Source organism: Mastomys coucha, unplaced genomic scaffold, assembly GCF_008632895.1.
Source record: "Mastomys coucha isolate ucsf_1 unplaced genomic scaffold, UCSF_Mcou_1 pScaffold11, whole genome shotgun sequence".
NCBI classification, from domain to species: domain Eukaryota; kingdom Metazoa; phylum Chordata; class Mammalia; order Rodentia; family Muridae; genus Mastomys; species Mastomys coucha.
Genome location: NW_022196893.1, coordinates 28,783,102 through 28,797,611, shown reverse-complemented (window position 1 = coordinate 28,797,611; position 14,510 = coordinate 28,783,102). Strand labels below are relative to the sequence as shown.

Genomic DNA, 14,510 nt, shown 5'->3' with positions numbered 1-14,510 from the left:
CTTATGTGTATAGGTTTGTATCTCTGTGAGTGAATGCCACTCCTGTGCAAGTGAGTTGGAATTACAGATGGTTGTGAATTGCTCAGCCTGGGTGTGGGTACTGGGCACAGAACTCTGGTTCTCTCAAGCTGCTAACTGCCACACCACTTTTCCATTCCTTAGGGAAGAAGTCTTAGAAGTAGAGGGTTGAACTGTTCATGTTTTTGTCCCTCCCTGCTGTTTTGATTTTAGACAAGATTGTTGGGCTTGAGATTGTGCTGTGAGTAAAAACCATGTGTGTGTGTGTGTGTGTGTGTGAGAGAGAGAGAGAGAGAGAGAGAGAAAGAGAGAGAGGGAGAAAGAGAGAGAGACAGAGAGAAACAGAGAGAGAGACAGAGAGAGAGACAGATACAGAGACAGAGACAGAGACAGAGAGACAGAGAGACAGAGAGAGGAGTTAGCAGGACCCTATGTCTGGCCCTGGCTATCATACTAGTCCTGGATTGTTTATATTTGGTGTTATAGAAGAGAGAACCAGCAGGGCAGGAGAGCTGGTTCAGCAGTTAAGAACTTTTGGTACTCTTGCAGAGGACCAGAGTTCAGTTCCCAGCACCTACACCAGGTGACTCACAACCAACTGAAACTCCAGCTCTGGTCTGATAACCTCTTCTGGCCTCCACGGGCGCCGGGCACTCATATGGCAGGCATTACACATGCGGGCACTCACACAGACACTCTGAAAAATAAGTGCATCTTCTTTTAAAAAAGAGAAACACCTCTTGTCATGTTTAAGTTACTTTGATTTCGGGCTTCCTTTCACATACAACCAAACGATGCAGAGTCTCAAGGCTCACAGGTTGTCTTTGTAAGGGCACTTAGGAGCTGGTTACGGTCGTTCATCCCTACAACCCCAGTGTGGGCAGTGAGTCTGTGTAAGTGCCATGTGTGTGCATCATTGAGGTAGGAAGATCATGAGTTTAAGATTGAGATAAGCAAGCCCGGGCTACATAGTGAGAGTCTTCCTGAGGAACAACAACAAAATCCAAAATCCGAAAGAAAGCAAAACAAAACAAAACACCAAACCCAACCAGGACACACAGAAGTTAATTAGTACACCCTTTACTAAGACTCATAACACTTATCTGAATCCTACCACACGTAACTGTTTGAAAGAGATCAAAAATTGGGACATGAAATCAATAGCATTCACAGCAGTCACTGAAGCCTTTCACTTTCCCGGTGATAAATAAATATTTACATTTATTTCCACTGACCATTACAATTTCAACATAAAGAGATTGTTTCTTTGAGAACAACTGTTTAGAGATTAACGATAAATTCAATTGAGATGACTATAGTTTATTCACGGGGGAAATAGACATGTTTTGCCTATTTAGAGATACTTGTCAATAGAAGTGGAGAGACATTTCATCTACAGAGAAGATGGTCCTGTCTGAGCTTGCAGCGGGGGCGGCTATCACAAATGGGACAGTAGTACCTCAAAGTTAGGAAGCAACGGCCATGAAGATGGTTCAGGTACAGTTGGTTGTATTCAGTACACACCCTGGGGAGGGGGAGGATTCACCACCCAAGGGTGCTATGGAGTTTTAGTGGAGCAGCTGTTTAGCCTCCTGTTGTCTTCCTTCTCCGTCAACCCTGCACAAATTAATACAACAAATGTAGTTGCTTTTTTTTTTAAAAAAATTTTTTATTAGTTACTTTCTGTATTTCAATTTCAAATGTTATCCCCTTTCCTCATTTCCTCTCCGAAAACCCCCATTCCCTCCCTGTCCCCCTGCTCACCAACCCACTCACTCCTGCTTCCCTGTCCTGGAATTCCCCTACACCGGGACATAGAGCCTTCTCAGGACCAAGGGCCTCTCCTCCCATTGATGACCAATTAGACCATCCTCTGCTACATATGCAGTTGGAGCCATGAGTCCCACCATGTGTACTCTTTGGTTGGTGGTTTAGTCCCTGGGAGCTCTGGGGGGTCTGGTTGGTTCATATTGTTGTTCCTCCTATAGGGCTGCAAGCTCCTTCAGCTCCATTGGTCCTTTCTCTAGCTCCTTGAGGATCCTGTGCTCAGTCCAATGGTTGGCTTTGAGCATCCACCTCTGTATTAGTCAGGCACTGGCAGAGCCTCTCAGGAGACAGCTGTATCAGGCTCCTGTCACCAAGCATTTGTTGGCATACACAATAGTGTCTGGGGTTTGGTGTAGTTGCTTTCCTATGAATGTCAATATCTATTTTAAACAGAATTATGGATAATGTAGACACATTAAGATTCTTTTACATTTATTTATTTTTTAAATTAAAAATATCTTAAACTTTATTTTATGTGTACAGTGTTTTGCTTTCATGTAGTTCTGTGTACCACATGAGTGCCTGGTGCCCCGGGATGTCAGTTCTCTGGGAACCAGAGTTATACACAGTTGTGATCCACCTCTGGGAATCAAATCCAGATTCTGTGGAAGAGCAGCCAGTGCTTTTAACTGGTGAGCCATCTCTCCAGCCCAGTTTCTATTTATTTTTATTTCAAATTAGGTATCATCACATCACTCTGGTTGACAAGGAACTTGCTATGTCGACTTGAACTCACAGAGATCCACCTGTTTCTGCTTCCTCAACGCTAAGATTAAAGGTGTACCCTATCATCCAGTCACAATAAAATTTTTTTTAAACCTAGTTTTCTCTGCAGTGGCACCTGTTGTGTGTGGTGGATTTGCTACAGAGGCAAAGGCAGGAGAATTATGAATTCGAGACCAGCCTTGGTTACACGTTGCTAAAAGCTAGTTTATCTACAATACCATCAGAAAATAATGGTCTTTTATTTTTATAGTTATTTTTATGTGTAAGAGTGCTTGCCTTCATGTATGTATGTATGTATACACATCACATACATGTCACCACATACATGCCTGGTGCTAACAGAGGCCAGAAGAGGGCATCAGATCCTCCGGAGCTGCAGTTAGAGAGTTGTCAACTGCCACGTGGGTGCTGGGAACCCAAGTTTTCTGCAACAGAGAAGAGCATTCTTAACCATGGAGACTTCTCTCCAGCTCTTTTGCTCTTTACTTTTAAATGAAGTTAAAAGACAACCAGTCACACCCTGAGGGATAGAAAGATCCTAATACTATGACCTTGTGAGGAAAGACCAGGGGCTGTTTTTCATTGACTGGGAGGTAGATTAGTGGTTCTCAGCTTGAACTGCACAGCTGTAGCGTGTGCTTCGAAAACGACTGATGCTGAAGTTAGATCGCAGACTAATTATGTCAAACCTCTAGGATAAGATTCATAAATCAGCGTGCGTGGGACATGCGCACGCACTCTTGCCTCCCTTGTGTGATTCGAGAGTTCAGTCAAACTGGTAAATGAAAAACTGATCTTATTTTGAGATGACATGTTTTCCATTCAATTTGAAAAAGTTGGTTTGTGGATTTTAAAAATTATACTCATTGCGTTGTACCATGGAGTTGCTACAGCAGGAAAAGTTCACTCACAAAGGAGGCAGAAGCAAGCGTTTACAGGTTTCAGTCTTTCTTTTAGATAAGCCAGGGTCTTTCTAAAGAGGGACGCAAGCCTGAGATCCACAGATACCCTTAGAAAAGGAAAAAGGTTAGTAGCAAAAGAGCACAAGGAAGATCAGCAGCCACATACAAAGACTTGGAGGGAAGACAGCCGAGTTACAGGCGGCCTAGACAGTTCTTAGAAATTACAGTAACTTTCTCCGAGGATCCTCAGAGGCTGCAAACATCTCGTTAGTGAAAAGCAGGGCTGCTGTCAGAGACACAATCGAGGGGAGTCAAAGGCTCCTCCGTGCTTTGGAGGTCGGAATACGTCAGGTTGGGCGCTCTTTGGGGAGATCCTTAAGTTTAGTTTAGAAGAGAATAAAGCATCACTCTGCATCCGCAGCCAGCCAAGTCAGAGCAGCCGCGCGGAGCCTTCTGCGCACGCTCGAGCGGCGCGCGGGGCCTTGTGGGAAGGCGCAGACCTCCGGTGGTGGTGTAGGACGCCGTGCGTCTCCGTGGAGCCGGCGAGGGAGGTGGCGACCGCGGCGGGTAAGCAGGCTTTACGGTTACCGCCGGCTGCAGGGGCGCTGGGGGCGCGGGGCTAGGCCCGAGCCGGGAGCAGCGGCGAGGCGGCGAGGCTGGTTCCCGAGTGCGCTCTCCGCGCGCCGCCCAGGCTTCGGCCTGCGCTGGCTCTGCGTCCAGGCTCGGGGCGTCTTCGGCGGCGGGTCCTCCGGAGCCACGGTCCCGAGAGGGCGGCGGACCTGCCGCCTGCCGCCTCCTTCAGGCCAGGGTGTTCAGGCTTGCCTCGGATACGGGACGTGAAAGTGTGTCCCCAGGCTCTGGAAGTTTCTGGTTGTCAGCATGGGCTGCCTTAGGACCCGGGGGTGGGTGGGTGGAAGGAGAGCTGTCGCCCCTACAGCATCTCACGGTCTGTTTGTTGTTTGTTTAGAGACTGGGTTTCTCTGTAGCCCAGGCTGCCCTGCAATTCGCTGTGTAGTAGACCATGCTGGCCTCGAACCGCGTGCCTCTGCCTCCCTCCTGAGTGCTGGGATTGAAGGCATGCAGCGTTTAAGGGTCTCGTTTTGCAGGTGCATTGGTTTGTGTCCAGCAAAGCATTATGCTAATTTTGTTTATGAATGAAATGCAAGCGTATAACCAAATATTGAAGCTTAAACTATGTTGTTGAGGCTGAGTCAGAAGATCCATTTACGCATATAACAGTCTCTTTTTATTGAAGAAGAAAAAAGCTGTTATAACCTCCCTCCCCCAAATTTTCCTATCTTACGTTATCTAGTTTTGTCACTTTATCCTTTTCACCTGTCTGTCTGTCTATCTACCTCTTGCAGTTTTCGGGGTTGAACTCAGCATCTTTCACATGTTGGCAAATGCTATGTCCTAGCCCTTTAAAAATCAATCATTTTCACGTCGACCTTAATTTGTGAGGCACCCTTGCCCTCCTGAATAGCTGGAATCATAAGCAATGGCGGACCGTGGCCCTCTGTATTCTTCATGTGCCTCCAATGGATTGAGTCTTAACCTTATCACAGAGTTATCCCTGTCCCATATAATGTGATTAATTTAACTCATTTCTGTCCTTAAAAAATTCTGTGACTATTCTCAATCTTTTTATGACCTAATGTCATGAACATGCGAGTGAGTATATGTGCGCTTTCAGGTCATTATGCACTGCTAACCTTTCCCAGTTAACATGCTGATTTACTCAGTCAGTGGGTGACAGCTCCCATATCAGCCCAGTTCCCTAGGTCCTGATGCCTAGTTTTCGGATGTCTACATCTTCCTGTTTCCTAAGGTTGCCATTCTTCAGGCCTGACCAGCTTACATCAGTACAGTGTCTAAGCATGTTCAAATGCAAGACCAGTTATATGTTGTTTATTAGTGGTGTCACCCACATTTCTCTCTAGTCCATATCTACTTACTCGATATCTTCTGATGGCCCCTAAGCACTCACATTCAACATTTTCCAAACTGAAACCATCCTCTTATTCATCTGCCCCCTCCCCCAACATGAGCTTTTTCCTTTTACAATTGCATTTCTTTTTCAAAATTTTATTTTTACTGTATGTGTATGTGACATATGATGGTGCATGCATATGCCATGGCATACATAGCAGAGGACAACTTTGTGGAGTCAGTTTTCTCTTTGCGCCTTTGTGCGGGTACCAAGGATTGTGTGGGTTCCATGTGGGCACCACCAAGCCTCATGTTGTCAGGCTGGACTGGTGAGCACTTTAGTCAGGAGCCACCTTGCCTTTTTTTTTGTTTTTGTTTTTTTGTTGTTGTTGTTGTTTGTTTGTTTGTTTTTTTATTTTGTTTTGTTGAGACAGGGTTTCTCTGTATAGCCCTGGCTATCCTGGAACTCACTCTGTAGACCAGGCTGACCTCGAACTCAGGAATCCACCTGCCTCTGCCTCCCAAGTGCTGGGATTAAAGGTGGGAACCACCACTGCCTGACTGGAGTCACCTATCCAGACCCTCAAAATTGGATTTCTTGACTTAAAATGATATTACCAATTTCTGCCCAGCAGAAATCTAGAACCTCATTTGAATCCTTCTCTTCTTCTCAGCGTCTCAACCTAACCAGTCGTCGGGTTATTTTTATATTACCAGTCAGTACCTTTATGTGGCTCTTAGAATGTCGGCTAGCACCCCCTGACCTGGGGTGTTACGGTCTGTCCCATCTCTTCTGACCTCTGTCCCCAGAGTCCTCTCTGCTGCCTTTTCCTCCCTGTTCCTCCTGTGACTGGCCCACTTTGACCCGAGCCTCTTGATACTATTGGGCTCACAGGCATGCACCATCACACCAGGTTCAAGTGCACTTTCCTACTTAGCAGTAGGTTTAAGTGATGATGATTTTGTGGGGACGCATTCCCATCTTAAACAGAATCATCCGCCATTCTGATTCTCCAAACTTTGTGTGCTCAAGACCTCGCAGGACGCCATGACTTCGACAAGTAAGGCCGTTGAGCTGCAGCTGCAGGTGAAGCACAATGCAGAGGAGCTGCAGGATTTCATGAGGGACTTGGAGCACTGGGAGAAGGACATGAAGCAGAAGGACCTGGAGCTGAGAAGACAGGGTGGCGTTCCCGAGGAGGTGAGCAAAGAGTCTCTGCTCATGTGCAGCAGAACCGCTTAGCATGAGCGTGTGTACAGTGCGTGCATGTGTGTGCGTGCGTGTGTGTGTGTGTGTGTGTGTGTGTGTGTGTGTGTGTGTGTGCGTGCGCGTGTGTGTGTGTTTGTGTGCGCACACACGTACCAGCATGCCACACCGCACAGTTACAACTCAAAGGACAACTCCCTGGGGTTGGTTCTCTCTTGTGGGCTCCAGGAATGGAACTTCAGTCAACAGGTTTGCAGTAAGCACTTTGACCTGCCGACCCATGTTATCATTGAATTTAAATTATAGAAACATATTTTAAAACAAAGCATGGCCCCGTAAAATGTGGTGTGAAGTCCTGAAGTTGCCTGTAATCCTAGTCGGGTGGTGGAGGCAGAAGGATCTAGAGTTTAAGTTAGGTGATGGTGGTGGCGTACACTTTATCCCACCCAGCACTTGCGAGGCAGAAGCAGGCAGATCTCTGTAACTTTGAGGCAAGCCTAGTCTATAGAGTAAGTGCCTGGACAGTCAAGGCTACAAGGGCGGAGCCCTGTCTCCCAGCCTGGGCTGTGTAAGATCTTGTCACATGGAATGCTGGGATTGGACTGGTCTGTGACGGTGTGAACAGTTTCAGACACTCTGCTTCTTAGTAAGCTGTGAATCATTGTGCGCTAACCTATTGTGAGATATCCCAAGTCTTAGTGGGTGTCTGTTGAAAGGATGGTCATGTGATAGCACCTAAATGATCTTAAAATATGTAGGTGTATCTACATCTGAAAATAACATATTCATATATTTAATAATTTGTAAACACAGAATTGGCATTAAAATGCAGATAAGACTTAGGTCACACTATTCTTATTAAGCTAGTGTGTTGAAGTCTGGCTAGGTTTTTATGTCCTATGTAGCCATTAGAGGCATGCCAGGTTGCCTTTGAATTTCTGCTCATTCACTGTGCTAACTGAAAATCAGGTAGTTTTTGAAGTTTGAATTTATAGTTGTAAATTTAAAGGCATAATTCAGATTTCAAATTAATACTTTTCTTGTAACTGAACAACCTGCAACATTCATCTGATAATGAATTAAACTTATAAACATAATTACTACTTTTGGGGGTGGGGTAGGGAGGTGTATGCCCACACATGTGGACTTATGTGCATGTGCCCATATGGTGCATACAGAGGTGCCTTCCTCTGTTATTTCGCACCTTATGTTTGGAGACAAGGTCTTTCAGTGAACTGACATACTCTGTAGGCTGACTGTCCCGAGAGCCCCTGGATGGGCTTGTCTGTTTCCCACTGGATTACAGGCGTGTAGCCTCGCCTGGCTTTTCCCTGGGCACTGTGGATTCAAACTCAGGTCCTTTTGCTTGCATAGCAAGAGCTCTCATCCATTGAGCTATGTCTCTAGTACACATAATCAATACTATAACATGAAACACTTGAACATTAAATTGAAAAAAGAATTTCTTATTTGAAAATATTACTTATTGCCAGGCAATGGTGATGCACGCCTTTAATCCCAGTGCTCAGGAGGCAGAGGCAGGCTGATCTTTGCATTTAGAGGCCAGCCTGGTCTTCAGAGTGAGTTCCAGGGCAGCCAAAGAAACCCTGTCTCAGAAAACCAAAGAAAAAAGAAACTATCATTTCAAACATTGTTAGTTATACAGAAGTAACAGCAAAATGCCAAAGCTTCTTTCTTTCTTTTTTTTCCCCTTGTTTTCCTGTCTAGAATTTACCTCCTATTCGAAATGGGAATTTTAGAAAAAAGAAGAAAGGTAAAGCTAAAGATTCTTCCAGAAAAACCAAAGAAGAAAACACAAAAAACAGAATCAAGTCCTTCGATTATGATGCCTGGGCAAAACTTGACGTGGTGAGTTTACCTCGTTCTGCACTCTTTAGTCCTTGGGTAAGCATTCTTGGACTTAGCTGCTACTCACAGGTGATGTGCTCGTAGGCCTGTGCGTTCTTTTCCCTTTGCCATGGTGGAAAGGGGTTCAGATGTAGTCCAGGATGGCTTTGAACTTGCGATCCTCTCGATCAGCCTCAGGAGTGCCGCATTATAGATGGGTGTGTGCCACCATGTCATCTGAAAGTGGGTGTCCTGATGTGCTTCTCCATCACTGTAATAAAATACTGACCAAAGCTCTTCAAGGAGGAGAGGCTCATTCCCTCATACAGGTTAGAGACTCTGTCATCAAAGGAAGCCAGAGCAGGAGCTCAGCCAGAAGCTGGAGGAAGGAACGGAAGCAGAGAGGAACACAGCTCTCTGACTAGCTTTGGAAAGGAGCGACTCTGCCCAGGAGTGGTACTGCCCACTGTGGGCTGGGCCCTCAGAGGGTAATAAGAACAGTTACACCACAGAATTGCCTACAGGCCAGTCTGATGGTGGCATTTTCTCAAATGAGGTTACTTCTTCCCAGATGAGCCAGCTGTGTCAAACTGACAGAGCCCAACCAGCACAAGTAGGACAGACAGTAGAAGGCTCTCCTTTCCTAGATCTGAGATAGACTCTGTTGCCACGGGTCGGCCAGTCTGTGGGGGGAACAGGGTCCTAGTCAGGTAGACAAGGCGTTGGTGAAGAAATGACAAACGGACGCAGCACGAGGGAGTGCAGATTCTGAATGCAATTTGTACAAAGTAGAAATCAGGCTTATATGGTATACAGAGAACAGGGCAAACTACAGAAGTCACGTAGGCAGGAGATGGTCACATCAAGGTCAGTGAGAACAAGCAGCCAGGTGCAAGGCGGAGGAGCAGTGGTGTCCTTCTTGGGCTGGGTTGTCCTGGCAGCCCCAAGGTAAACTCTCAGGGTCTGTCTGAGGCAAATAGCTGAAGGTCGTACACTAGCATTCCTTGGCTGTAACATAAATAATTAGTGGGGGAAGCCCTACAACTTCTAACTTCTCATTGGCAGTAAAACAGGTTTTTCTTTTGCTTTTTTTTTTTTTTTTTTTTTTTTTTTTTTTTTTTTTTTTTTTTGGTTTTTTTGAGACAGGGTTTCTCTGTGTAGCCCTGGCTGTCCTGGAACTCACTCTGTAGACCAGGCTGACCTTGAGCTCAGAAATCCGCCTGCCTCTGCTGGGATTAAAGGTGTGCTCCTCCACCGCCCGTTTTTGTCTATTTTTATTTATTTATTTATTTACTGTGTTGTTAAAATTCTTTCTTTGGGGGAAGATGTAAAACAAGGCCCGAATGACAAACTGAGGCACAGCTCTGCCAGAGTTTGCTCTGGGGCATTCAGGAGTGTGTTGACTTTTGGAGAGCCTCGGTTACTTACAGGGCTTTAGAATACTCCTCTCCAAAACAGCTGTATCTGGAAAGCCTTGTCCAGCAATGATGAGGTTGTCACGTAGCCACGTAGACCGAGCCCCCTCTAGTCTCTCACCTCTGTACACCCTAGTCGCTGCAGACCCCACCTGCAGCCTAGCCAGGTGGTAGGGAGCAGGGTACCCAGGTAAAGGTCTGTCCTATTCCCTGGAGATGAGGGGTAGACACCTCCAACTAACCCAGCTGGCGCGGTCCCTGTGCCAGCTGAGTGACACAGCTGAGTAGTGCAGCTGAGCACCCCAAAATGTAGGTTGCTTGATTTGGAGGGCAGCCACTCATAGTATAATCTTTTAAAGAGTAGTGGGTGGGGCTGGAGGGCTGGCTTGGCCATTATGGGCACTGACTGCTCATGCAGAGGGCATGCGCACCTACCCAGCACCCACATAGCAGCTCACAACTGTAATTCCAGTTCCAGGGGATTGGATTCCCCCTTCTCAGTTCCACAGACATCTACATATGTGTACACATGCATATACTAAGACGTGTGTGTGTTCTCTCTCTCTTCCCCTCCGTCCTTTCCTTCCTTCCCTCCCTCCCTCCCTCTTTCTCGCTCCTCCTCCCTCCCTCTTCCTCTCCCTCTTTTCCTCTGTCTGTCTCACTGTCTCATTCTTTCTCATATGCACCACTACAATCTTTTTTTAAAGGTATTGTGTAAGATCTAGGTGTGGGGGTGCACACCTGATCTAGCACCTACTGTAGGAGGTGATTTGGCTTCTGTTCATGTCCTAATAGTTTGAGCCATCGAACGATGCGTGCACACTGCTCTGCCCATCGATTGATGCGTGCACACTGCTCTGCCCATCGATCGATGCGTGTGTGCACACTGCTCTGCTTGTGCTTGCAGGACAGTATTCTCAGTGAGCTCGACAAAGAAGACAGTACCCATGATTCTGTGTCCCAGGAGTCAGAGTCGGACGAAGATGGCGTTCGTGTGGATTCCCAGAAGGCTCTTGTTCTAAAAGAAAAGGTACTCTAGGTTAGTTTTGGGTTCCTTCAGGGAGGAGGCTGTGCATAAAGTCAAGTCTTCACACTTAAGTTGTTCTTGGGTGTCTCCTTGGGTGGCAGTGTAGCCAGGAGCATGTTCTAGAGGCAGATTAATTACTGGCTCTAATCTGTGACAGGTTCCTTAAGCTTTTTGTAACTCACTTTCATAGCTGTTCAGAGGGAGCAGAAGTGTTGCTATACTTCAGCAGTTGATGTGGTCACTGACTTGATTCCAAGTGCTTGTATGGCACCGGGATTATTCTTGCTTTTCTTGGTAGATGGAAATAACGAAATGAGTATGTGATTGTTGGTTTAAACATTACCTTCCATGTCTCCATATCATGGGCCATGTCAGGTTACCTTTTGTAATGTTCAGTATCTATCATCTCTTCTTTGGAGAGGCAGGTTTTAGCACAGGCTTAAGCACAAGCATAAAGAAAAGGAGTGCTCAGGAGGAAGGACACGATCCAGAGCCTGGTCATGGGCTCAGCAGTCAGGTGCAGGCTTCTGGTGGGCTCGAAGGTGACTCTGGGCTTGGCAGTCAGATGCAGGCTTCTGGTGGGCTCGAAGGTGACTTTGAAGTATTGCTAAGAACCTTATGTGATGGCAGCCCCTGACGAAGGAGAGAGTGGACCGCACAGGGATGCAGGAAGGTAGGCCATCTCTACTGTAAGCAGAGCAGTGATGGATAACACTGTAGTAGTTAGCTACTAGTGGATTCTCAGGAAATCTTGTCTAGGGAAGGATCAGACCTCACCCAAGGTCATTCAGGCTTCAAGTGTGGGCGGTTGCTATTTTAATGTAAGAGAATATTATTTTTATGTTAGCAACTTTCACAGCAAATGTTAGTTGTCCTAGGTTTTTTGCCTCTTAGCTAGTAAAAATATCTCTTAATCAGAGACTGGGGTAAAAGGTTCCATTCCCCTCTAATGTATCAATAATTTTCTGTCTGTCTGTCTGTCCTGCCTTAATTTGCCCCTATACTTACATTCCTTGATCTTCAGTTTCTGACTCTGGACAGGACATGGAGATTTTTTACGCAGGGACCAGAAGTGTTCCCTGTGTCCCTCCCTAAGTGGGACATGGGAGGATCTGAGCTTGTAGCTTGGTAGGTTGTCATTTGAAGGCAGTCTGGAGGAGGAATGTCATTACTTGAGACATCAAACTGTATGAAACTAATAAAACGCATAGAGAATTGCTGTTCCCAAGATCAGGACTCACAGTAGCAGGGCCTGTGGTCCTGAAAACTGTGATGTTGGTGAATCATTAAAGCCATGGCAGCGTCTGGCAGTGGCAGAGAACTAGGACCCACCGCTGTGGTTGTTGGGTAAACGCACGGCCTCCTTTAATAATGCATAGGCTCTTGACAGAGTAGTAAGAGCCACAGGTTTTCTAGTACGTGTGTTTTTATCATCTTTAACTGAGAGCTGTGGACTAAAAGGAATGTCGTGATAGTTAGTGCCAGGGCTGTGGCGGAGCCTAAGAGCCGTCTTGAAAGTGGAATAAACTAAAAGGAGAGCAGCTTGACATCATACTCACTGATACAGATGGACAGACAATGCCTTGAGAGATGGTGGAACAAGCCCTGATGTGAAGGAAGGCTTTGAGAGGCTGAGAGGCAGCAATGGAGAGGGCCATTCTAGTACTGCAGTGTTGCTGTGAGTCCTACTGACATACAGGCCAAGGGCCCCGACTACTATGTGTCTTTGAAAAAGTGTCAAGTTGGTTCTTATTACCATCATCTTGCTTGTTGGCTGTACTTCCTGCTGGGTATTTGGTCACCCAAACAGGCGGACCAAAACAAACAAACAAACAAACATCAATGCTTTTTCTTTAAGTTATGGTTTCTTGACTCTCAGTGTTTTATCACTGTGGTATCTTTTTTTGTTTTGTTTTGTTTTATTTGTTTTTTTGAGACAGGGTTTCTCTGTGTAGCCCTGGCTGTCCTGGAACTCATTCTGTAGACCAGGCTGGCCTCGAACTCAGAAATCCGCCTGCCTCTGCCTCCCAAGTGCTGGGATTAAAGGCGTGCGCCACCACAGCCCGGCCCACTGTGGTATCTTTTGGCATACGTCAAGGTTTGATGAAGACGCGGCTTCCCGTACAAGCCTGAGGGCATTGTTCTTCGTGCTGACTCTCCTCATAGTAGAGTGAACTGTTCACAGTCTGGCCTCTGAAATCTCTGTGACCTCTTTCTGAAGTCAGGTGACTTACAGAGCTTTAGGACACTTAGCAGGTGTCCTGTTGTCCCATGGTCCCGGACAGTCCAGCCTGGAAGCAGAATCTAAAATACTGGATATTTAGTTCTGTCTCCTCAGCGCTCAGAGAGGCTGGCTTCCCTTCAGGTTACACTGTAGCGCTGTGTTTGTTAGTTTCTATGAGCTGACTGTCCAGTGAGGAAGCGGGCGCTGGCTGTCTCAGCCTTCGGGCAGAGCGCTTGGATCTTACCGGATTGCTTGATTCTCTTTTCTTTCAGGGCAATAAGTACTTCAAGCAAGGAAAATACGATGAAGCCATCGAATGCTACACAAGAGGCATGGATGCCGATCCTTATAATCCCGTGCTGCCAACAAACAGGGCGTCCGCTTACTTCAGACTGAAAAAGTGAGGGCTGTGTGCCTAAGTGTGGCATGTGTCTGCTCTGTTGGCTCCTCTCTACTTGCTTTGCTTTTGTTTTTGTTTTTGTTTTGTCTGCCTTCCTTTGTCTCTCTCCCTCTCTCTCTCTCTCTCTCCCTTCCTTCCTTCCTTCCTTCCTTCCTTCCTTTCTTTCTTTGAGACAAGGTTTCATTCTGTACTTCTGGCTGTCTGGAGCTCTGTGCAGACCTGAGCTCCCCTGCCTCTGCCTCCCTGTTGTGATGAAAGGCAGCACCAGCATGCGTGCCTGGAGGTTAGTCTTCAAAGGCTTGGAATAACCTGCAGAAGGGGTTGAAAGCACGCCCCATTTCTTTTACTCTGTAAATTCTTGTAGGTACTCCTTCAAGTAATTTATCCAATTCATTGTAAACACTTAGTCTTAGACCTAGTGCTCAGAGTTTGTGTACTAAGGAGTTTCTCCCATGAAAGTCAAGTAATGATGTTCTTTACCTAATTCATTAAAAAAAAGCTATTGTGGCTGAGGGCTAAAGATTCCTGACTAGCATGTGTGTAGTCTGTGTTCACTAGCAAGGGAGGGAGAGGTAGAGACAGAATGAGAGCCAGAGAGAGAGAGAGAGAGAGAGAGAGAGAGACAGAGAGACAGAGAGAGAGAGACAGAGAGAGACAGAGAGGGAGAGAGAGAGAGAGAGAGACAGAGAGACAGAGAGAGAGACAGAGAGAGACAGAGAGAGAGAGACAGAGACAGAGACAGAGAGAGAGAGACAGAGACAGAGACAGAGAGCCAGAGAGAGAGAGAGAAAGAGAGAGAGAGACAGAGACAGAGAGAGAGAGAAGAAAAACTAATTTGTTAAAAGTTTTTAAGCTGTTAATTTCTTCATATTATTTCAAAAACTGTATGTGCTATTTACTCTGCAGACCTTTCTATGGTAAACTTAATTATATTCCAGTGTTTCCTTATGTTCCTTTTTGTTTTTTTGTTTTTTTTTTTTGTTTTTT

General features: G+C 46.1%; 1 protein-coding gene across 1 annotated transcript in view; it reads left to right on the top strand.

Annotated features, from left to right (window-relative positions):
* The first annotated feature begins 3,948 nt into the window (after positions 1 to 3,948).
* Rpap3 (RNA polymerase II associated protein 3) overlaps positions 3,949 to 14,510 on the top strand; it is a 39,744-nt gene continuing 29,182 nt past the window's right edge. Inside the window, exons 1-5 of the mRNA XM_031354071.1 lie at positions 3,949 to 4,040; positions 6,436 to 6,603; positions 8,338 to 8,478; positions 10,780 to 10,902; positions 13,396 to 13,523. Of these exons, the coding sequence (XP_031209931.1) occupies positions 6,451 to 6,603; positions 8,338 to 8,478; positions 10,780 to 10,902; positions 13,396 to 13,523 (545 nt within the window). The 5' untranslated portion in view covers positions 3,949 to 4,040; positions 6,436 to 6,450. The remainder of the gene's footprint in view (positions 4,041 to 6,435; positions 6,604 to 8,337; positions 8,479 to 10,779; positions 10,903 to 13,395; positions 13,524 to 14,510) is intronic.